At 41.6% G+C, this 25,582-nt stretch overlaps 2 protein-coding genes across 2 annotated transcripts; both read left to right on the top strand.

Annotated features, from left to right (window-relative positions):
* Positions 1-85: 85 nt before the first annotated feature.
* pygmb (phosphorylase, glycogen, muscle b) lies at positions 86-15,495 on the top strand. The gene is made up of 20 exons (XM_054600922.1): positions 86-416; positions 3,088-3,189; positions 4,598-4,676; positions 4,784-4,887; positions 5,809-5,940; positions 6,527-6,638; positions 6,734-6,816; positions 7,160-7,303; positions 7,804-7,896; positions 8,890-9,036; positions 9,981-10,144; positions 10,321-10,435; positions 10,605-10,706; positions 10,798-10,945; positions 11,026-11,084; positions 11,528-11,669; positions 11,847-12,054; positions 12,839-12,973; positions 13,208-13,274; positions 14,127-15,495. The coding sequence occupies exons 1-20, from the start codon at positions 174-176 to the stop codon at positions 14,274-14,276; spliced, it is 2,529 nt and encodes an 842-aa protein (XP_054456897.1). The 5' UTR covers positions 86-173; the 3' UTR covers positions 14,277-15,495.
* A 1,577-nt stretch (positions 15,496-17,072) lies between these two features.
* LOC129093153 (protein c-ets-1-B-like) lies at positions 17,073-22,992 on the top strand. Its single transcript, XM_054601069.1, has 7 exons — positions 17,073-17,091; positions 18,980-19,099; positions 19,214-19,417; positions 19,900-20,097; positions 21,270-21,494; positions 21,582-21,700; positions 22,780-22,992. Exons 1-7 carry the CDS (start codon positions 17,073-17,075, stop codon positions 22,990-22,992), a joined length of 1,098 nt encoding a protein of 365 aa, XP_054457044.1.
* Positions 22,993-25,582: the final 2,590 nt, after the last annotated feature.

Raw genomic sequence — 25,582 nt, 5'->3', positions numbered from 1 at the left:
CCGTTTTCCTCGGTCCATCTTGACGTGAGTACGTGACGCATATATAACAGGCTGGACTGTCACATCTCACCGGCTGTCTGTGTTCAGAGAAGAGGCGGAAGAGAAGTGAGCAGACTGACAGGCTGAAATTTAACTTGACATTCAGTAAAACTAGACATAAACTGCTCGCAAACATGGCCAAGCCGCTGACGGACCAGGACAAGAGGAAGCAGATCTCGGTTCGAGGTCTGGCCGGGGTGGAGAACGTCTCGGACCTGAAAACTAATTTCAACAGGCACCTCCACTTCACCCTGGTGAAAGACCGAAATGTGGCCACCAAACGGGACTACTACTTCGCCCTGGCCAACACGGTCCGGGACTACCTGGTGGGCCGCTGGATCCGGACGCAGCAGCACTACTACGAGAAAGACCCCAAAGTAAGCCGCGAAATGATGCCGCAGTCCCGCACGTACACACACGGCTGACCGGGGAGCGGTGGGAGGGGATGCTCTGTGCTGCAGTGATCACAACTAATGGCGTGCGTGTGCATGTGCGTGTGTGTGTGTGTGTGTGTGCGCTCCTGGCTTCTTTGCTCTTTATGTCCATTTATAGTAATGTTCCGGCTGCTTTGTCTTATCACGCATAGTTTATTGAAGCAGAGTTGAAGTGCGTGGCGTTCCTCTCCACACTTGACGTTTCCTCTATCAGAGCTGTCTGTTACATAATGTTCTGCGTGCAGCTGCGTCTGCCTCAGTAACCTTGAACTGATCCTGCGTTCAGGACGACGCCCGGTGCTTCCAAACACTGGTATCCTCCTGCACTGCCACTGTGTGGGATTATCACAATCAACTGGTTGTTGAAATATGTACAGTATTACGTAACGCCCTCCATCCATCCATCCATCCATCCCCACCACCGCACACTGCGCATCACAAAATGGCCACGCAGTAACAAACAAAAAAGGCACATGAATGGCGCTACTTTGCATACTTTTTTTTCTTCTTTTTTTTCTTCCAGAAACCTTAGTTCGTACACCTAGAAAATGTCCAGCTTTCTGGTGTTGCTGGAACAGGAGGCTGTGTAGAGGATGCAAAGGCCCCTCAGCCTGCTGCACTGTGTGATGGCAGTCAGGGATCTGATCAACTCATCCCACTTTAGACGTGTTGCTCTGCTGGATTTCCGGTTGGTCCAATGTCAACTGCAGTTTATGCAGCCAGTTTGCTGCAAATAACTTAATAATCCAGTGGCCATCCTAAATATTTGAAATATGGGGAAGAGTTGTTGAAAATGAATGACATCTAGCATATTTATATTAAAGAAAGTGTCTTTGAGTCTCTCTTTTTAATATTCAGCTCCGCATGGACATCATAAAGCTTCAAGAGCAGGTGGAAACAACCTGGTACAAAAGTTAAGAGGACTTTAAAGAGGAAAAACACATTTTAACAATAAGTCTGGTGACAAATCCCATCACAAACAAAAATCATCAATTAACCAATCTACTAACTAGTATTGTGTGTGTGTATATCAAATCCTGATAAATCTCTTTCCTCTGTCATCAGTGAGCCTCACTGTTGTACCTGATAACGTATTCCTTCATCACCATGAACACACACTGTATTTTATTTCGACTTCATCCAGTATACACCGTCCTGCTGCCAAAAAATACTGATGTGGCGTTCGCGAACAACTCGCATCTTTAGAACGGCTCTTTGGAATGAAGGGAACCGAGTCGTATTTGAGAGCTGTTCTTTTATACAGTTGTGCTCAAATTTCATTGCATGACCTTAGATCCTCAGCGCCGGGGGACAGGCACACACACACACACACACACACACACACACACACACACACACACACACACACACACACACACACACACACACACACACAGAAGCAGACGGTAGATCAGAATCGCTGGTTGACCTCTGCAGAGAATAAGCTTCAGCATGAGAACAGTTAGGGTAAGAAAGTACTAACTGGCGGTTCTTTTGAACAACTCTCGAAAAGGAACGGAGCCATAAGATTCAGCTCCCTTCAAAAAGCCACATAATAGGGAACCAAATGTGGATTAATTTGCTGCTGAAAGTAGTCTCCAAGAAATGCACTATTTTCCCCTGTTTTGAGTAAAGTCTGCTAAAAACTTAATTGACCAGCTGTGTAACAAAATGACTCAGTTGAGAAAGAGAAAAATGAAACAATATATTTGTGAGCAGTTTTTTTTTCAAGATTCCTATCTTTAGTAGGAGCCAATGGGCTTTGAGCCACAGAGCGGTGAAGTCAGGAAGTACTGCGAGATAGACTTTGGAACAATGCAGCATTATCAGTTTAATCATGTCCACCAGTATTCAGAGTTTCACAGCGAGAAGTAGAAGCTGACTCTCCGTCAGTGAATGTAAACTCTTTGACTCTCTGTTTTCTTAAATAAATGCACAGAGCTCATGTGTAGTCAGTGTAACCTTTGGGGAAAAAGCACAGACCCTCCCTCTTCTATTTATACCGACCACTGGATGCCTTTGTCACATTTTTTTCTTTCCACATCCTTTATACGACCCCCACCATCAGTCAGCAGCAGGATCACAAAAGTCACCTGGCACTCTGCCCTGAAATGTTCCACAAGTCCTCACCCAGCTTAAATCCTCTATTTAATTTGGTCGACCATCACTGGTACGTCCGTGTTACCCTTCACACTTCACAGAGCTGTGAGGAAACCTTCAGCTGTGTTACTGAGGCTCCTGGTGTGATTGTCTTCTCTGTGGGCTGAGACAGATATTGTTGGTGGAGCTGCCAGAAATAGCTCTGCTATTGTTGCCTCTGACAGCAGCTGTTGTGTTCTACAGGAGATAATGTTGCAGGGGCCATGAGGGACACCAAATGGGTCACGTGTGTTTATTATTAGTATCCTGAGAATCTATGGCAATTTTTAGTTCAGTATTTCGTGTTTTTTTTTTTTTCTTTTTTTTTTTTTTCCATCATGTCGATTTTAGATGAAACGATATACGTTTTGTCTGATTTTAAAAAAAGAAAATATATAAAGTATAGCCAGCTTTATATCAGGTGAAAATGTACTGAAGCTGGTCATTCAGAGGTTGCTTCTCTGTTTTTCCTCAGCGCGTCTACTACCTCTCCCTGGAGTTTTACATGGGACGCACTCTGCAGAACACAATGGTCAACCTGGCCTTGGAGAACGCCTGCGATGAAGCCACGTACCAGGTGAGGCAAAGGATCATGGGGGCATAACTCTCGTATGAGTTTACACACTAGGCTCCGCTTTGAGGCAGGGGTTAAAAAAGTACATTTAACTATAGAGCCCAAATTAATTGGAGACTTGAACAAAGTGCATGGACATCCAAACATCAGGCCTCCACATTTCTGGTTCCAGTTTCCCACCTGAAGTTTAAATCCTGGCTGCAGTGATTTGCGCCCATTCAGAGTGAGGTACAACCATGACATTGAGTGAGTCAGTGTTCCAGGCAGGCAAAAGGGAAGCCAAGTGTCTCAAATGTGCATTTTCTCTAATGTCCATCAGGGGGCGACTCCTCTGGTTGTATAGAAGTCTATGAGAAAATGACTCTACTTCTCTCTTGATTTATTCCCTCAGTAAACATTGTAAACATGAGTTTATGGTCTCAATCTCTAGTTTCAAGTCTTCTTCAATACAGCATGATGTTCATTTAGTAAATGATGGTCCATTTAGAGTCAAATAGACCATAAAGCAGGGTATGCATTAGGGCGGGGCTACACAGTGATTGACAGGTCGCTACCAGAGCGGTATACGGCGTCTCTACCCAGGAGTCACTCCTCTGCAGTTCAAATATGGTCACTTCCTGTTGACTGGTTTAAAAAAACAAAACAAGATGGGGACTGCCGAACCCAAGATGGCCATGGACAAAATGCCAAACTCAAGGCTCCAAGACGGCAGTCCACAAACAAATGGGTTCACATCAAGACGACTACATCCACTTCTTATTCAGCGTCTATGATGTGGAGGCATTGTCATGTTGAAACAGGAGCGAGCCAAACCAGCTTTTAACACAAAGTCGGACCAACACCAATGTCTAAAATATTATATCCTGTAGTCTTAATATTTCCCCTTAACTGGAACTAAGAGGCCCAAACCAGTGTGTGCCAGTTGTGTCCTCATACTTTTGGCTATATACATCTGGACTGTAAATGCAGAACATTCAAGAAACGGTCATTATGTACTATAAAATGTAATTGACTCCTCCATGGGTATCAGACAGTGTCAGGGATGGATTGCGACTGAGCCAAAGTCTTGGTAGTCAAGTGCATAAAAGGGGTACTCCGATAAATTAGTGTTGCACTTTAATAGAATTGGGTTTCCAGTTATGAACACAGGCTCTCTGTTGTACATTTGTCAAAGTCCAGGCTGAAATGTATAACCCAGATGATGTCATCAGTGAAATAAATAAATAAATAAACAAACCAAATGATCAGTAAAATTGATCAAGTGTCCCTTTTTAATGGCTATGAGCAGCATCAGTGGGTACAGGATCCATAAAGGAAAGACGAGGACTGGTCTAATGTCCATTCGGGGTGAAATAGAGGAATGATGGCTGTATTTACAGCAGTGACAATATGTTGCTGTGTCCTCCTTCAGCTGGGTCTGGACATGGAGGAGCTGCAGGACATCGAGGAAGATGCTGGTCTTGGCAACGGTGGTCTGGGTCGCCTGGCTGGTGAGTTCCTGCTGCCTCCTGATTGGCTGCTGACAGACAGTGATGTTTCGTGCTGTGGGCAGCCTTGTCTCAAACAGAACCGAACCCCCCCCATGTTGTTTCCTCAGCTTGCTTCCTGGACTCTATGGCCTCTCTGGGTCTGGCTGCCTACGGATACGGCATCCGCTACGAGTTTGGAATCTTCAATCAGAAAATAGTCGACGGCTGGCAGGTATGCTCCCCTGATGGTGTTTATGTTCTGTAAACATGCTGATTTAAAGTCCAATGTATCCTAACTACTTGTGGTAAACCTCACTCTACCTGAATGGTTGTTTCTTTATAGGTTTTTGATTTTGACCTGAACTTTTCAGCAGGATATTGAGGAATAATGCCATTATTAAAACAAATAAATCAAGAAATAAATAACTAAATAAATACATTAATTAAATAATATAGAAATAAATGTATAAACAATATGCACATCTAGCAAATAAATGTGCATGGTAATTCGAAAATAAATCGATATGCACAGAAATAAATAAATTAATAAATGGATTTATATTTATTTCATAATAAATGTTATTTTTGTATTAATTTATTTTCATATTGAATTATTTCCCAATTCAAAAATGTCACTTTTAATATATTTATTTGTTTTGTGCATATTATTTATTTTATAATTAACCTGCACATTTGATAATTGAGGCTATTATTTCTAGACAATTTTCTTAATCATTTAATTTATTTAGTTATGGAGTGATTTATTTATTTATTATAATGGAAGCTTGTTGCCTCCAAATCGAAATACCAGTTTAAATATTTTTTCATCAGAAAGTCCTCTGAACTTCCTCTGAACATGACCGCACAACAGAGTCAGGGAGCTCAATTCTCTTACCTAAAGATTGAGTGCAAGAAACGGTCTTCATACTAAAGTTAAGGCTGAAAAGTTGACTGTGAAAGAACCAGAAATCCTGTCAGTCACAATAAGACCCTTTTTTTGTTTTTTAATGACCATCTTTACCACAGACACGTTTTGTTGGAAGGAACCTAAGAAATAGTTCTGTACCCAGTATTCCATATGAAATGGCAACCTTCTGTGCGCTGTATGTTCATTAGCACATCAAATCAATACCACAGCGCGGTGCTTCCACAGGTGGAGGAAGCTGACGACTGGCTGCGTTACGGGAACCCCTGGGAGAAGGCTCGCCCTGAGTACATGCGGCCAGTCCACTTCTACGGACGAGTGGAGCAAACAGCTGAGGGAGTGAAGTGGGTCGACACACAGGTCAGTACAGGAACAGACTCCAGAACTGAGCTTTTATTAAAACATTGCTATTCACCTCTCATGTTATATAATGCTATCTGATTACATATTTAATATGGAACTGAAGAGATACTTTGGCTAGATGTGATAAAAGTATTAAAAAATATGATGATGATGATGATGATGATGAAACAATAATTATCATGAGTTTCCTGGGTTTAAATTCTAGTCCAACTGATACTGGATTTTTGAGGCCGATATCATAATTTTATTTTATTACCAAAACACAAGAATCCTTTTAAATGTGGTTGTTAAAGAAAAGTGACCAAGATATGTTGTGAGCTGGACATTCAACAAACCATGCAATGGTTTAACACATTAAAGGTGCAATGTGTAATATCTGGCCACGTCCTCCAAACAGATAGGGGGCAGCATTTCACCTCTACTGCTGGGTTCAAATATTCTACATTTACAGTTATCAGTTATAAAAAAACAAACTACCATCTAAGAGCAGGGCAAGAATACGCCCTAACACAATACCCATTTAAACAGAGACTAATGAAACAATAACCAGTGTATTAAATGTATATTTTTAACCTGTATTCAGGTGGTTCTGGCTCTTCCTTATGACACCCCAGTACCCGGCTACAGAAACAACATCGTCAACACCATGAGACTGTGGTCTGCTAAGGCCCCCTGTGACTTTAACCTAAAGGACTGTGAGTATTGTCACCTGTACTGCTGAATAATCACCATTAATATCTTGGAAATAGATCAACAGCTGCTAAATATGAATGTAAACGATGTCCCACAGTCAATGTTGGCGGCTACATTCAAGCCGTGCTGGACAGAAACCTGGCTGAGAACATCTCCAGGGTCCTCTACCCCAACGACAATGTGAGTGGAGTAATAGATGGAACTAGAATACTTTATTTGGGGGTGAAAGGGTCATTGCACAGGAAATCTTGTTGCTCTAGAAATCATAATATTGGTTATAGCCTAAATTAACCATAAGATTTTTTTTTTCAAGGGAAATATTTTGGATGTTGTGTCTTCAGCTTGTTGTAGAGGTCCATTGCACCGAAATGGCCTAAAAAAAAAAAAAAAAAAAAAAGCAGCTTTTCAAAATCAGACAATTTCTTTCTCCAGAATAGTGTTTTCTAAAACATCGTCATAAAATGACGGTATCTCATGTATTCTAAAAGATGACAGTTTTTTCCATGTCGTCTTTATTCTTCAGTTCTTTGAAGGGAAGGAGCTGCGTCTGAAGCAGGAGTACTTCGTCGTAGCAGCGACTCTTCAGGACATCATCCGTCGATTCAAAGCCTCCAAGTTTGGCTCCACGGAGTTTGTGCGTCTAGACCTTTCTACGCTGCCAGACAAGGTGAGAGATCCAACGTATGATCTCAAAGATGAGGACTCCATCACAACTATTAATCCGGGAATGTATTTAGTCAGGGGCTGAACGCAGGTGTAGTGGTTAGCACTGTCGCCTCACAGCAAAAGGGGCCCGGGTTCAATTCCCTGGCCAGACGGCCTTCTGTGTGGAGTTTGCATGCGCTAAATTGCCCGTAGGTGTGATGTGAGTGTGAATGGTTGTCTGTCTCTATGTCAGCCCTGTGATAGTCTGGAGACCTGTCCAGGTAAAGCCTGCCTTCACCCAATGAAAGCTGGGATCGGCTCCAGACCCCCTTAACAGGATAAGCGGTTACGGATGAATGAATGAATGTATTTAGTCATGTGTGAACTGGTCTCCATGTTCATTGCATTCATATTATTATCTTTAAATCAGACTGCAGTATTGCAGCTTGGATGCAGTGTTCTGCCGGATGTCTGCCTTCACTCTTTAAAGCACTGTACGGTTTTCTTCATCTCTGTCTGCAGGTGGCCATCCAGCTGAACGACACCCATCCTGCTTTGGCCATCCCCGAGCTGATGAGGATCCTGGTGGACTTGGAGAATCTCACTTGGGGGAAGGTATGTGGTGTTCACACACACAGGCCTCCGTATTGGAGCCGACCTGTAACTACTGCAGTTTAACTGAATTGTCCTGTGGTCACTTGTGTAGCAACGCTGTCTCTGCATCCTTCAACGCTGCAGAAACAATGATGCAGCAGCACGTCGACCGCCTCACCATGACACACTAGTCAGAGCTGAAGTCATGCACTGTGACAGGATGTAAGCAAGTCAACTTTTAGTATCGGTGAAGTTTTCTCAATTCTAGTGTAAACATCTAGACACAACACATTTCGACTCTCCTGCAATCATTTAGAGTTTGATCTCGGGACGGATGCACAGACGGTCAGAAAATAATAATCAGTCTGTGGATTATTGGGTTTTTTTTCTGAAAGTGAGGCTCTTTTGGTTTATTAATTGTGTTGCCTATCAGGGAAAAAATAAGGTTCATTCCCTGGAATTAAATTCATTTAATGCTACAGATGTGTACCACGAAACATCACTGATACCTGAAGTTTATTTAATTAGGTTTAATTACATTTTTATGGACTGAATTACACCCTTAGATATTCTTTTTAGGTTCTGAAAAAATATATAATCATATTTATCACAAAATGTGAGTCAAGGAGTGAAGAAGAAAAGATGAAACCTAAATTAAACATTTTATTAACACTTGCATATGAATATATATCCATAATTATTACCATATAACATCCAACAAGAGTTTAACACTATCATTTGTCAGAAAACACATTTTATTGGGGACCTACTCAAAGGACCACCTGAGGGATCAACATCACTGTAACATTGGATCATGTTTTCCAAAAAACAATTAGTAGAGTACACAAGACAACAATGTCCTTTTCTACACTAATGAAATTGTTTTTAATGTCAAAATACGCATATTTTTATGTCCCGTCACAGTTTTAGTTGTCTGACGAACATGTGAGTATGTGTGATAATGTCAGAGGTCTCTAACCCACCTGTCTCTGGTCCTGTCCTCTTCGTGTCCAGGCCTGGGACATCGTGGTTCGTACCTGTGCCTACACCAACCACACCGTCCTGCCCGAAGCCCTGGAGCGCTGGCCCGTCGACCTCTTCCAGAACCTGCTGCCCCGTCACCTGGAGATCATCTACGAGATCAACAGGAGGCACCTGGAGGTAGGAGGACAGCTGGACGTAGATTCATGAACATTTGAGGCATTTAGCTGACGCCAATATCTAAACTTTTTAACGTCCATGAGACGTGACTTGCAAGCCAGAATGCATTATTTTCTTGGACTATCAATCCTTAATATGAAAATGAAAATAATAGCCCAAATCCCACAAATCTTGTTTTTTAAAGAAAACGGGGCATTTATCATCCAGGTGTAAGTGAAAATCTATTTTAAGGCAGTGATCACTTAAATGTTTATGTTGAAACAACTTAGATGTCTTACAGGCCGTGGATATTGTAATGTACATTTCTTACTGTGCTGAATCTGCTCAACTGAACAAATCATCCAAACACGTGGTTTAACCGGTTTAACTACAGATCAGATTTATAGGATACAAAGTAACATCAGTGACATCACTGACTTTGGAATTTAGCGCCTTTGATAACAAATGTCCAAATTTCAGAGCAGAACTACAATTGAGGGATTGCCTCCATATATGGCTGTCAACATGGCGACGACTGAGCCAGAGGCAAGCAGCTAACGGTGCAAACAACCGTAACAGTGCTGACAGAGCTAGTAGTGCGCAGCTGATGCAGCTAACAGCTTAGCTTCTGTGACAACGCCGTCGGTTGGGACTGCATGATCAGCGCTAATCGCTGTCTGAACGCAGTGCCAGTGGAGTGTCACAGAGAGACTCGCATGCACTAAAAGGCAGAGTGACTTCATTCTCTGTTCAGGTAGACATTACTCCTCTATATTTTTACTTAGACAATAGTTGTTTATGCTATATTAATGCTCTGAATGTTGAATTTAGCACCAGTAAATGGCTTAGTTTAGAAGCAGAGGCACAAAGGCTTGTCTCATGATGGACTAAAAGCTTAAAGTAAAGCTAAAAATCATAATGCACACTCAGACATACTGAGACGTCTCTCTCCTTCACCCCTCCAGCGAATCGCCAAGCTCTACCCTGGAGATCTTGACCGCCTGCGTCGCATGTCCCTGATCGAGGAAGGGGACAGCAAGAAAATCAACATGGCCCACCTGTGCATTGTGGGATCTCATGCAGTCAACGGAGTGGCCCGCATCCACTCGGAAATCATCAAAGACACCGTGTAAGGAAACCAGTCCTCATCTCTTCTCTGGCTTGCGTGTGCTAGTGAAGCGTTACAGTAAAGAAGCCTCGGCCATGTTTGTGTTTGACTTCACTCTGCTTTTCAAGAACTAACTTAAGGCTCAAGAATGTCACTAAGAATGTCACTCAAACTTAAGGTGCTCCTCTCCTCCTCAGGTTCAAGGATTTCTACGAAGTAGACCCTGATAAGTTTCAGAACAAGACCAACGGCATCACACCCAGGCGCTGGCTGGTCATGTGCAACCCCGGCCTGGCTGAGGTCATCGCAGAGGTGCGTTTGTTCTTGTTCATTCAGACTGAATGCAACGGAGTGAGAGGAAAGCCCCGTTGATTTTCTGCAAAGACAACATTAGCTGACTGACATCCAAACACAGAATCAAATATTTACACTGCAGATCCTTTTGTCCCAAATGTCCTCATGTGGTGATCGTTTCATTTAGAGGATTGGTGAGGACTACATCCGTGACCTGGACCAGCTGAAGAACCTTCTGGACTTTGTGGACGATGACGCCTTCATTCGGGATGTTGCCAAAGTCAAACAAGTGAGGGCTTAAAAAACCTGAAGATGATTATCATCTCTTATTTTTCCTGTTCGTTTCTTATCACATCCCTCTGTACCACCTCGACTTTTAGGAGAACAAGATGAAGTTTGCTGCCCACCTCGAAGAGCAGTACAAGGTGAAGATCAACCCCAACTCCATGTTTGATGTCCAGGTGAAGAGGATCCACGAGTACAAACGGCAGCTGCTCAACTGCCTGCACATCATCACGCTGTACAACCGTGGGTGCTTTTTCTTTTTATTCTGGCAGCTTCTTAGAAAACGACTATGGATTCAACTTTTTTCGTTTGTTTTTAATCAGGGATAAAGAAGGAACCTAACAAGTCATGGACCCCCAGGACCATCATGATCGGAGGAAAGGTGAGTGGCTGAAGGTGTTACATCACATTTGTTTTTCTATGTCTAGACGGAACACTGACGTTGGAAAATGTGCTTGTCTTCTGTGTGTCCATTACAGAGATGACTTTTTAAAATGTTAAGAATAAATGAAAGACTGGAAAATTGCTCATCTAGCTCCATCCATTTGATTTACTCTTTCAAACTTCTTCTTAAAATTGAGTTTGTTTTGTGATTCCTGTCATAAATGTAGTCTTATGTGGGCTGATCATTATAGATCTAGAGCTCTTATTATGTACTGATTAGAGTTTATCCCAATAAATGTTTTTGTATAAAACAAAAGAATAAAGTTATCCCATGCAGTTCATTTCTCCTCCCACAACCTGGAAACATGCATTATACATGAGTTGTGCTCCAGCCTGGTTTCCATTTAGTGTTCCTCCTGATGATGTCCTCTGTGTTTTCAGGCGGCTCCAGGTTATCACACTGCCAAGATGATCATCAAGCTGATCACATCAATTGGAGACATTGTCAATAATGACACCGTGGTGGGAGATCGCCTCAAAGTCATCTACCTGGAGAACTATCGGGTCACTCTGGCTGAAAAGGGTAACGGATACTGTGAATTTGTAATCTTATTCACAAATGAGTAATTTATCATTTGGAAACGGGCCTTCTGGGAAACGTATTAAGGGCTTAGAATCTGCAATCCAAGGACCTGCTTTAGTGTGTGAAATAGAACTTTGTTCAAGAGAAACACTGCAATTCTGAATCTCCTGTCCGCAGTCATCCCTGCATCTGACCTGTCGGAGCAGATCTCCACAGCTGGTACTGAGGCCTCTGGCACCGGGAACATGAAGTTCATGCTGAATGGAGCCCTCACCATTGGCACCATGGATGGAGCCAATGTGGAAATGGCAGAGGAGGCTGGAGAAGAGAACCTCTTCATCTTCGGTATGAGGGTGCCCGACGTGGATGCTCTCGACAAGAAGGGGTGAGAGTCATAAGTTATAATTAAGAAAATATTGAAGCTGCACTGGGCCAGATCTTTGGATCAAATTCACCCACGTTGTTGCCTTATACCTGTCAAAATGTATGTTTATGAATTCATTACTGAACGGGCCTATCGGGCACAGGCCCAGGGGCCCAAAGTGGCAGGCCTCCCCCACCTACAAAATGCCAATCAAAGAGACACAAGAAAGAAGAGACTCAAAATTACCACAAAGAAACATAAAACAATTAAAAAGAGTCACATAAAGACACCAAAACAACCATAAAGAGATGAAAAACTGCTGCAAAGGACACAATGGGGCTCAAACGTCTATGAAAAGGGGGAAAACAACAGCAAACACAAAAGAATTACAAAGAGACTGAAAATTACTGAAAAAAGAAACTCAACACAACTACAAAGAGACACAAACTCCAGAGACTTAAAAGGATAACAAAGAGAGGCACAACAAGCACAAATAAATGCAACATTACTACAAAGAGACACACAGCAACAACAAAATTAGTGCAAAACAAACACAAATAGACTCATAATTACTACAAAGACACTCAAAACAACCACAGACTAAAAATAAACACAAAAACAATCACACAAGAAACACAGCATATGAAGATGCGCAGCGACTACAGAGCGACACAAAGCATCTTCAAATAGGCTTGACAACTATAAAGTCTGTGTGTCCTGCTCCTATGCGGGGGGGGCTTTAGCATGTCCGTGTCCAGGGGCCTATTATCTCTGATTGTGTTTGTTGAATGTCTTTTCTCCTCAGCTATGACGCCGCATCGTACTACAACCGCATCCCCGAGCTCAAGCAGGCGATGGACCAGATATCTGGAGGGCTCTTCAGCCCCAGCCAGCCTGACCTCTTCAAAGACCTCGTCAACATGCTGATGCACCACGACAGGTTAGAGCACACTGCTGACGCTGAGGGACCGGCACCGTGTCCGTGCTGACACACAGACTGCCTTTATGTCCACGGTCCCGCAGTGTCATCAGTCTATCATTTTCATCCACTGTGAAATGAATGAGACTATGTTGACACTGTCCTGTTTGCTTGGATCATTAACGTCCCAAATAAATGTATTGATTGTATTGATTTATAGTAGAATGCTTCATCGCTGTGCTGTCTGTGCTGCAGGTTCAAGGTGTTTGCAGACTATGAGGCCTACATCAAATGTCAAGAGAGAGTCAGCGCACTCTACAAGGTCAGTAAGACACAAGTCGTCTGTCCAGCAGTCTAGTACAGCATGATGACTTTGACATTGATGAATTTAATTACCGTATTTTCCGCACTATAGGGCGCACTGGATTATAAGGCGCACTGTCAATGAATGGTCTATTTTCGATCTTTTTTCATATACAAGGCGCACCGGACTATAAGGCGCATTAAGCGAAACAAAACAGTCAGTCAGTCAAACTTCCTCCACTTCCTACCATTGATTCATTAATGTTGAATTCTCTCGCAGCTGCTCTATTCCCATGTTCTACTGCGTGACTGACAGCCTTGAGTTTGAAGTCCGCGTCGTAAGCGTGTCTCTTGACAGGTGCCATTTTGGGGTCCTTATACACACACACACTGTAATATGATGGTGAAGCACAGTATGTATTACTCCGCCGTAATGCTGCAAGCGGTGCGGCTTTGTAGTTTTTTGAGAAAATTAAAGGCTTTTAAGTGCGCCTTATAGTGCGGAAAATACGGTAGTTGTTTCTAACTACATGCAATATGTCTGAAATAGTGTTTAATTTCTGCTTTATTTCCACATTAGATATGCAATGTGGTACTGCAGTGTATTGTACTCTATATAGTCATATAGTAGTGTATTGTATATGATACTGTCCCTGTGTATATACTACTGTTTATTGGATATGCTAATGTACAATAGTATACCGTAGCCTAGGTTTATCCAAATATTCAATGTAAGTGTACAGTACTCAATCGTGTTGTACTACACTTTTGTAGTATACTATATTTTACTGTACTAACCACGATATTCTTTTCATGTTTTAATACATTTTCATCTTATTTTACAATGTGACCCCCCCCCCTTTCCCTAAAGGACCCCAAAGAGTGGACCAAGATGGTGATTCACAACATTGCTGGCTGTGGTAAATTCTCCAGTGACCGCACCATTTCCCAGTATGCCAAGGAGATCTGGGGCATGGAGCCCAGCTTGGAGAAGATCGCTGCTCCCGACGATCCTCGCTAAAAACCAACGCCTGCCTCGTCCCCCTCACTATAGCTCACCATGTGGTCCAAGCACTGGAGAAGCCCCCGCCCCCCCTGTAGCTGTTTCACTGTGTACTATGGCATTATTTCTTGACATTATTGACCCCTACACAGCCTCTATTACTTCCAGTTCATGTTGCAGTAATATGTATCGAAGTGGGCTAATCCAGAAACTGGATTCTGGATTTTCCCTCTGTGCGCCAGCAATGCAGATTCTCAGTGCTGGGTTAAAACCTCCACGTCAGCATTTCAGCTGTTGGCCTAGATTTAATCTTTGAATCATAGGAATCGTGAAAACATTAAAGACATGTTCCCTTATTTTGTTATAGCATCCACTAGTTTGACAAAGTTTCCAAACTACTGAAGTTTAGAAATTTGGTCAAAACATCAAGCAGGAGCTGAGAGAAAAATCTTTTGAGCGCTATAACAAAATCAGAGACAATATCTTCAACTTCACAGTGATTCCAATGACTGTTCTTCCTGCATTCCACTTAGACCTCTGAGCCTATGTGGCTCCCAAAACCCAGCAAACCCGTCGCTTAACCCTAGCACTGTTATGGTCCAGAACCAGCCTACGTCTTCCATGGAAGAGAGAGGGGACAGCCTGTGGTTAACGTGCACCGCCGCCTTGTAGCAGCACTGTGACTGGACGGTGTCGGAGGGAAGCCATGTCTCCATATTTACAGCACATTAACATTTAATTAATGTTTCGTATTTTAAAAAACTGTCCAATGGCCCGGTTAGTGTTTCATGGTGTTCTGTGCATATATCCATTTATGTGTGTGTTATTACCAATGGGGGTCAGAGGAGCCCTGTGATGCAGATGTTCTGACTCATCAGTTTAGCTGCGATGTCCTCAGCATGTTTGTGTCTCATTCTGCTGTACCCTCTTCATAAAAGTGACCTGTATTAGAAGATAACAAAGCCTTCTCTGCCTAAAAACCCAAAGTGACTGAACTGACTTTAGAAGATGTGTGTATTCTGTAGGTTAGTTGTGTATGTGTGTGTGTTTAGCATATGTGAGTCCATGACGCTGGCTATCAGCTCGATCGATGTACTGTAACAGCATACTGTCCTGCTCCAGCTACTGTCTGAGTGACTGTGGTGCTGAAGAACTGCTCCCTACACTGAACCTCCCATTTCACCCTCAGCCAGTGTTTCTCTTTTTTTTTTGTCAATAAATGACAAAACTACATCAACAGCTGTTTCAGTCCACGTTTGAACCTCTGTAGTGATGCACAGAAACAAAGTTGTCCATGTAAATTTTAGGATTTGACAAGGGTTTGTTGCAGATTCGTGTGCAATCCATTATGTGGGCCACTAGTATCCATGTTCAGACAATGCCTGCACCATATGGCCTGCACTGTGGTTTTAGATGATAAGATAACCAGAATATTCTGCATCAGCTCTCGTGGAATGTCTACATATTTCAAAGATTCTTCACACCCTCTCCATCAGGAGAGATGGCAGGGAGACTGGACGTTGACGTAAATATCACCGTTGGCTTAAAGATGAAGTCCAGGACCAAACACCTGAGAGCAATGGAAAAAAATTAATAAATAAATAAACGGCACAGTTAAAGGTAGTGACTACTGACCGCCAGCAGAGGGAGATGTAGGTCCTGTATAGTTTTTATTAATGGAAATGTACACTTCATTTTGCCATCACTATCTCAGATCAGAGGCATATTGCATATTTTCTTATTCTGCAGAAATACAATGAATTAAGGAAGCTGATAAATTAAACTTAAGACAATTACATTTACTTGGCTAATGGCTTAATATGCTCTTTTTGTGTATTTGTATTGTTTTGTTTACAGCATGTTTTGATAATTTGAGGTGTACGACATGTATATGTATATACATATGTATACGTATATGTATATACATATGTATATGTGTATACGTATATGTATATACATATGTATATGTGTATATGTATATACATATGTATATGTGTATATGTATATATATGTGTATATATATATGTACATACATACATACATACATACACAGAAAAAGAGCTATTACTGAACAGTCTGATGAAAATTATATGAATCATAAGCGATGGCCTTCACACAGCCTTCATGTCACATAAACACCCGCGGGAGATTTTGGGCAACCACCATCATCTCAACATCAAATCAGTGAATGTCTTTTGGTAGAAAGCTCCAGTAGAGAGCCACACAGTGGGAAAATCTGAAAAGAAGCAGAGGAGCTGTTATTGAGGCTCATGATGGAACAAAACCTTCCACTATGGTTATGTAAACCAAACAAAGTCCTAAAGAGGTTAATGCATCAAGTAAATGTCCCTGGTTCTACCAAATACCTTTTTTACAGCTTTGGCAGAAAAAAATCTTAACTCAAGGGCCACTTACTGCATTTCATCAAGAGCTTTAAGCCTCATCTTGTTGCCTGTATCAGTGCCTGTCGTTTGCTCAGTTGTCATGGAAATGGTTCAGTCATAATTACAGCTGATGAAGGTCACAACACGTGATTAAATGTTCAGAGGAAGTAGTAAGTGGACCTTGAGTTAAGAATGTTTACTTAATAACAAGCATCCTCTCATTTGCTTCTGCTTATGTACCCATTGTGTGTGTGACATCATGGATTATGTAATTCAGATCGTACCATCCTGCCCCTCCCACATCCACTTGATTGACAGTTGTCCATCACAAGCGGTCCCCTCCTCCCCTCCCATCCATCATTAAAGCCTTGTTCCCCCCTTTGTGGTCTCAGTTTCCTCCACCTGAACCCCCAATTCCTCACACACTGGGATGGACTGCAGTGCTTATGGTAAGACAATTAAGTATTTTTATAAGCAGTATATGAACGGTAAAAACTTCTTGAATGGTTTATGATACACTATTAAGTAGTTGGGAGCAGCTGTATGTTTTATTGTTCATTAATGGGTTTGTCAACAATAGCTCTGCTATCTGGTGTGTAAACAGATAATAAATGATTCATACTTAGCTTAAATCATATTTAATAGTGATGTCCAAATCCTTACGCTGTGTTGTAAATCCTTTCATACTTGTTTATACCCATGTAAAAGACAGCCACAGGCAGTTTTAAACTCTATTTAAATAGACTTTGACAAAAATATTGAACCCAATGTCAACTTGCTAGATTTCTCCAGAGCTTTCAGATGCATCAAATGGGCTATGTCGTCAGATGTAATGGCTTACTTCTCCTGGAGAGTTAAGAAGTATTTCTGAATAAATAAATACTTCATATAAATAAATAAGTACGATAAACTAGAGAAGCATGACCTGAAGATGTGCGCTTTGATATTGATTGGCAGAATTTATAGGTTACTTCAAAACTCATTGACCTTAAAGGGATAGTAGTTTCAGTTTTTTTTAAGTGTGGTTGAGGTACTTCTCCGTAGTCAGTGTAATACCTGCAGTAGATGGAGTTTAGAGAAACAGAAAGGAGTACCAGCACACGAGCAAAGCATGTACTGCTGTGGTATTTTAGACACCTAACAACATCTATAGCAGTTTAAGTGAACGTTATATTCAGATATTTTCACAGCTCAACTTGCTGTCAGACAGCGCTCTCTAACGGGAACTGAAGCCGCTATCTATGCTCTCTTCAAAGCCACAGACTCCTTTGACAGAAACAGTCATTGTCATGTCTCGTCCTGCTCCTTAGGTTATGTGTACATTCATTTCAACATTTCATCATTTCCTGTTTTATTTTGTGTTACTCACCTCTCCTCCTCATTTCAGATTCTTCACTTCCTACCCTTGTGTGTTTTCCCCTCTTATGTGATGGTCTGACTTCCCCCGATTGGATTCACCTGTTTCTGATCATCCTCACCTCCCCACTGTATTTAGTGTGTGTGTATCTCTGTCTCTGTGCCAGTCCGTCTATGTCCCCAGAGCCAACCGCTCCAGCAATCTTCTGAGTGTTAGTGTTGCTAGTAGGTTGATTGGTTGGGTAGTAGGTGTTATTGTGTCACACAATTACACAAATAAACTTACCAATCGATGCAGCGGTAAACTAATATTGGTTATTTTAGGAGTCTAACATGTTTTTGCTTCTGCTGTTACTCTTATGTGTTTCTACAAACTCCATCTATGTAGATAATACACTGACTATGGAGAAGTACCTTATACAACCCAACTTAAAAAAGAGCCCTTGAATGTATTAGCTGAGTTATGGGTGCAATGGGAATGAATGGGAGATTTAAAGAACTTTCAACATTAGCCTTTAATACATTGTGTTTCATAACAAATAAACTGTATATGTCATCATAATGATGGTATCTATAGATGATCTGTGTACAATAGTGAACACTTGAATACATGAATGTAGTTTTTACTCCATTATTAAGATACTAAGTTACAAACACAATGAAGTGAGTGGGCTTCCTATATGTTTTTAAGTTTTATATAACAAATAATACTCGTAAAGTTTTCATGTCATTATTGGGAGACTAAGTTGATCAGTGAGGTAGACTGAGTTTTTTTTAAATATCAATGGAGTTTCTACTATATGCAATGGCTAACATATAAATACAATTCATATCTATGGGATAGTTAATAGATAACCCCAAAAGAATAACACTTGTTGATGAGGAAAGGATGAGTTATAGTTGTTGACAAATGCTGAATATTATCATTTATTTCTGCATGTCTAATAAGTGTATGGTCTTTATATTGTGTCGGTGTCCCAGAGCTGGATACCCTGGAGGTCCCTCCCCTCACACCAACCAGTAAGGAGGTCCTCAGCCAGGCGGTGAAGGCCAGTTTTGCTGGATTTGCCCAGGAAAGAATCAACCATCACTTCCCACAGGGTACAGCCTGAGCCACATTTTATCCATCAATACAGCTTCCATAACGGGAGGTTATAGAGCTGTGTATGGTACATTCAGAGCTGTAGATTTATTCATATTTATGCCTATGTCCAGATCCTACCTTGTGGTCTGAGTGGGAGGTGAACTACTGGCTGGACTGGTGCCAGGCTGAGTTTGGTCTCCACTGCCTGGGATCGGACCTGAGAGGCCTGCAGGGCAGTGAGCTGTGTGGCCTGGAAAGAGATGCCTTCCTAGGCCTGATGTCTGACTGCACCGCAGGAGAGATCCTGTGGGAGCATCTGGAGACCATGAGGAGAGGTAAAGGCATCTTCCAAACAAAAGACTGATTCTTCCAAGCTCACATCTTCCTTGAAATGTGCCTTGCAATGGCTTTGCTTCTTGAGCTAAAACCCAACTTAAAGTTTCTTGTCCATAGTTGTCTTGAAAATATATGCCATATGAAAATAGTCATATTCAAATTCAGCTTTAGTCAGAAGAGTTCATTTTGTGTATTTAAACAATGGTCTCAGATATACGCTATAAATAAATAAATACATATATATATATATATATATATATATAATGTTCTTTATCATATACCTCTTTGAATTTGAATCCCCAGAGAATGAATATGATTGCACCATACCATCTTACTGCCAGCTTCTAATCAACAAAGGTAATAATGTAATAACGTCTTCTTCAACCTCAGGCTATTGTAATTAACAAAATGTTCACCACTATCATTACATGTTGTTACTACATTGTTGTTATATTATTGTGGATGATCCATGTTTCCTCAGAACGCTGCTCAGATTATATTCAGGAGCATTCAGACAAACACGGTTACCATGTTCAGTATCATCCCACTGAGCGGACAGAGCTTCTCACTCTGCACCCTGTGACGGTTCAACATCAGGACTACTATCTGATCAAAACAGAAGATCACAGCAGGAACATGGCCTCCGCTGCTCTGCTGTGTGAAACAGGAGGGAACGGAGGTGAAAATGCACTTTATACACTGCAACGTTCTATATGGTGCAAATTAAAGGAAACAAAACTGTGTTCATCCCTTTAAAGGTCCTAATTTGTTTAAATCTGAGCATTAACGTAGCAGAAAACAACTATTTGCTGTGTAAATAGTGGAGTAATGTCTACCTGAGCAGAGAATAGGGTCTCTCTCTCTCTTTCTCTCCCTCTCTCTCTCTCTCTCTCTCTCTGTGATCTCTGTGTTTTGTTTAAGTAGCTGGTCCGGCCGCTCGTGCTTGTTAGTCAAAGTGTGTATGCCCCACTGGTATTGTAGTTTATAGCAGATAATCTGCACTGCGTTCATGTTAAATGTTAGCTGATAACGCCGCCGGCGGCAGCACGGAATCTTAAAGCCCACATATCATTTTCTGAGGAGTTGGTGGAGACGAAAGCTGAGCTAAAAGAGAGTGATTATTGGATACTTATACATTTATGACAAAACACAACCCTGAATGATTATGTTGCTCTGTTTTTAGGGGAGTTTTTCCTGTGCCGATGTGAGGGTTCCGGGACAGAGGATGTCGCATGTGGACAGATTGTAAAGCCCTCTTAGGCAAATTTGTAATTTGTGATTTTGGGCTATACAAAATAAACTGAATTGAATTGAATTGTATCTTCTGAATCTGTAAATAAGCAACTTTTTTGCAACTAACTGGTGAAGAAAGTGCAGCATTTAGCACACCCACACATTTTTCAGGTGTTGGTGGAGACTGGGACAAAGCTAAAAGAAAAGTAAAGATTAGACAACAACATGACTCCAAATAGTCTGCTGGATGTGAAACTAGGCAATTGTTTGCTAACACGTTCCCTTACAGCTTTGTACGGTGATTTGTATGTCAGATGTTGCAATTTTTAGAATGTTGCAAAGTATTTCTGTCCATGTAGCCAAAATGAAACAATTGGAATGTTAACTATTCAGATGTGTTGAACGGATAGCAATATCTACTGGACCAGATTTTAAGCGATATGACTCAAGTTTTTGGTTCCAGTATATTGTATGATTTTAGAGTGTCTTCTAAAATAGCTCCAGAAGACTATAAAACACACTGGTTTGTAATCCAATATGGCCAACAGAGGCTATTTTGCATCATCACCTGAGAGCCCTCCATCCTCATTAACCTGCTGTCTCCTGTGTTTCTTGCAGAGACGGACTCAGAAGTGGACAATGTTCACAGTGATGACTCGGACATTGTGGGCTCTCTATCGTGGAGCGCTCCTCTCCAGGATCTTGAGCCAGTGACGGTGGAGACCATGTCTGGGGACGTCTTCGCCTTACCACTCCCACACAAGAGCTTCAGAGAGTATGTAGGCAACAAAACCGATCTGGGCAGAGCCGTGATACCAGCAGCTATCCTTGCCGGATACACTGGTAATTTTTTATATCTCGTAGGATTTATATCAGTTGTAAATCTATGCAGAAGGTCTTCAATGTATTCTTCCCACTATGTTTCAACAGGAAGTGGTCCCATTCAGCTGTGGCAGTTTCTGCTGGAGCTTCTCACAGACCGCAGCTGTCAGTCATGTATCAGCTGGACAGGAGATGGGTGGGAGTTCAAGTTGACAGACCCTGATGAGGTACGCAACACCTGAAGGTTTGAGCAGTACGGGATGTAAAACACCATAGGCCAGGTTGAGCCTCTTATAACAATGAGACTAGAAGCTAGCCCATCTCTGTCAAATGTTTTCAACAACTCTAAAGGTATTTTTCCACGTATATCGTTTATTATAACACATGGAAATGTTTTCTGCTGGATTTGGTTGCAGTAGTTAGCTTATTTTCAAAGTACTGCATTGCAAAACCTTGTGGAGAGGTTGTCAAGTTTATGCACTGCTGGCTGACAAGAAAAACTAAGGCTAAACATACCTCCGGGGTGTTACTTTAAAGGTGCAATGTGTTAAGATCTGGCCACATGCTCCAAACAAATAGGTTTGGATACAATTGTAATATACAGTCACCTTTTAATACTCAAGCAACTCAAATTCAGCCAGTGCAAATCCCAGTGCCGGGATTTAAAGTGGGCTGGGTTTAACATGTGTAACAGCAGCAACAGATAATTTGCAGATCCAAAGGGGAGTCAGGAACAGACCCCCATGGCTGAGGTTTTAACTGGCTGAATTTAAGCCAACTGCTAATTGTAACCTGCTAACTGAAGGTCTGTCCCACAGAGCTGCTGCCTGCTCTCCTCCCGGCAAAGTAGTCCCCTGGTGGCAGGGAGGACGAAACAAATATATTAGTCTTTGTCTTGAATCTGACACCTTGGGTTTATTGGAATAAACAATTTATCAAAACGTACACAGATCCAGTACCTTCAATGTGATTGTCAAGCCCTCAGGGCAGATCTACTTCTTCGTCCTTTCATGTTGGACCGAGGGAAGACTGGACGCCACCAAGAGTCACTAATGCTTCTCAAGGTGGTGATACAAGACGGGACTGGTCACGATCAAATCATGACTATTTTATTGGTCTATTTCTACAAGTTGTGTATTTCATTTGGTTAAAATAAATCAGTCCAATTCTATGTGAGTCCAGCAACTGCTGTTATCATTTTACAATGCGCAAACATGATATCTGCTGCATAAAATATTGTTTATCACTATATAACAGTAATGAGTGGGCTGCAGCTCTAGAAGTTGAGATGTAGCTCTGTCTCCAGGTGGCCCTGCTGTGGGGTCAGAGGAAGAACAAACCCAAGATGAACTACGAGAAGCTGAGTCGTGGTCTGCGGTACTACTACGACAAGAACATCATCCGCAAGACGGCCGGCAAACGCTACGTCTACCGCTTTGTCTGCAACCTGCAAGGCCTGCTGGGATATGAACCCGGGGAGCTGCACGCCATGTTGGACATCGGTAACAAGAATCGCTAGCGACCTGAACAAAGAGACACTTTTTATATGGTATCCTTCAGTTAATAACTTTTTTTATCAGTTTTCTTGTTTATGAGAACAGACCGTCAGAGGCTCAGAGTGTGATACACAGAGTGAGTGTGTGTGTGTGTGTGTGTGTGTGTGTGTGTGTGTGTGGGGGGGGGGGGGGTTGCTGTTTTCTTCTAATATAAGTTCAAAGCGCTAATGGATGAAATGTAGCACTTTATCTTGATTGTTATTACTGTCAAACAATAAATCACAGCAAAGAAATCCATGCCATTTACTCTTCTGTGAATACATAAGACCGGTGGGTTTTGTTTATCAATATACTGTGAGTCACCAGTTGTTATGTCCAGTGAGACACTAAACAGACAGGACAGACATTTGTCTACTAGACTGGTGTTGAACACAGATCCAGCCTGAGAGAATCCCTGCCAAGAGGTGTTTTTATCAGAGATCAGCCGGTGGCTGGACTAATGGAACCTAATTGATGTATTCACGCTTGCTCAGCCAACTCTGTCGGCCTTTCACTTCACCACAGATGTGAAGTAGGCTGTGTGTGGGTGACTGGAATAGATGGCTCCTGCGGAGAAATCAAGCGGCCTAATCTAACATCTCCAACCTCACAAGGCTGGTTTATTGATTTATTGCCCTCTTAATTCCTAAAACAGCAGGGGATCCATCTCTGCTCCTGTGGATTTAAGAATGACTCCTTTCAGTCGGACCCTGCAAAGCTGGTTTATGATGTATACTCATGTAAATAGAACACACAAGTCCTGAATAAATCAAGTCTATTGAGGTTATGTCAAGTTCAGAAGGAAAACAGAAAGCTTTTCATCATCTATTGGCAGGAAGTTTTTTTAAGTAAGTAAAATCGTACTTCTATGGTGGAAAAAAAAATCTGTGGATAAAAAGTTACACCGTACACCACTGTCAGCCACTTCTCAATAAATCCAGAAAACCTGACATCATATTATAGCAAGTTTTCTGTTGATTAAATACATTTGAATTGTTTTAGCCAAATGTATCCCATGATTCCATGGGGTCAGCTCTGTGGTGCTGAGGGGGGTTCAGGACTAGATCCACACAAGGCCTACTGTCATAACACTGAGGAGAGATTCAGATTCAGTCGAAACAATGTGAGCAAGAGTGTTTAATAGTGTTTAATTCAATACAATTGGATGGAATATAACTTTAAAGGACCTTGTACATTGATCCAATACAAAGGTTGACAATCATTAAAGAAATGTAGAAATCCTTTGGTCGTCCCAGGTCGCACTGTGAGAAGTCCGCACTTATACCGACGGCTAATTCAGAGCTTAAGCGACCGTTTCATGGTGGCTGTGAAATTATTTTTAAAATGCACCTCTTCCAGTTGTTAAAGCGAGGGTGGATCATGTTAAGAAACTAGAATGAATAAGCTAGACCAAAAAACCAAGCCCGGTTTTACAAACTCTTTTCCAATGAAAGTAGCTAGCAGCACAAGCTCCTAGAGTTTCAATATCTAGGTGGTTAGATATTGAAAGTAACCCTAACCCTAACCCTGGATCTATTACATCTATTTAATATAATAAATCAAATATAATAGGCATATATTTTGGTTAAAATCCCAGTTGAAGAATAGTAGAGAAACAAAGCAGTATTGCCTAGGTCATGAGCTTAATGCTGAGCACGAGAAAAGTTTCATCTTTACATCTGGTGAGGAGAGGGACAGACAGCCCAGCTGACTGAATCATTATTTTGTGTTAATGATGTGGTCTGATGACATCAACATTAATACAGGTTAATGACAACAGCTGTGCAGGGGTGTGTCTAAAGGGAAACCACGGGGTGGCACCAACCCACACTAAAATATGATTTCAATTTCAATTTATAATGCTATATTTATTTCTATGGTTATTCTCATTAACATATATTTATCTTTCTGTTCTCTGACCGAGTATGAAATAGTTATTTAATAATGTATTAAACTACTACATTACAGCAGTTATAAAATCCTTATTTTATAATCTTCATAATTTTACCAAAGCTCTTTTTCACTGTACACACTGAAACACCAAGCCAGCGTTTTAAGATTCATTCATTTCTAGAGGCCATTTTGGATCAGCAGGGGCTAAAACAGATGGAAAAAGATGGGTTTACAAAACAGAATAAGGTAAAGATAAAATTACTTTCCATGATTCTATTTTGTTTCTCTGTTTGCTACTTTTGTTACTCACAGCTCTCAGGGGGAAACTTCCGTGGTATAAATTACAAGGTTAATGTCATATTCTCTAACCCTGGAGAGAGACAACCCTCCTGGCCAGTGAATAAGCTCACTCTCCCCCATGTCGGCTCTTCCATTAGTGGGCCTTGGGAGGGTAAGTGCTGGAAGTAATCTTCACACACTCAATGCTCTCGCTCTGTTTCTGTCTCCTGTTCACTGAGCGACGAAATCAAATAAGCATTCAGCTGAATCAGCATTCAGGCACGCTATTAATGTATGGATGGAAATTATATATTGACACCTGAACGTGTCGCTAACGACAAGGTATTTCTTTGTGTACGTTTCTTTGTGTTAAACAAGCGAATCATTTTTTTCTCCTACATG

The sequence above is a fragment of the Anoplopoma fimbria genome, chromosome 7 (assembly GCF_027596085.1).
Source record: "Anoplopoma fimbria isolate UVic2021 breed Golden Eagle Sablefish chromosome 7, Afim_UVic_2022, whole genome shotgun sequence".
NCBI lineage: Eukaryota > Metazoa > Chordata > Actinopteri > Perciformes > Anoplopomatidae > Anoplopoma > Anoplopoma fimbria.
The sequence above is the reverse complement of the archived record's forward strand: the minus strand, read 5'-3'. Positions and strand labels throughout refer to the sequence as shown.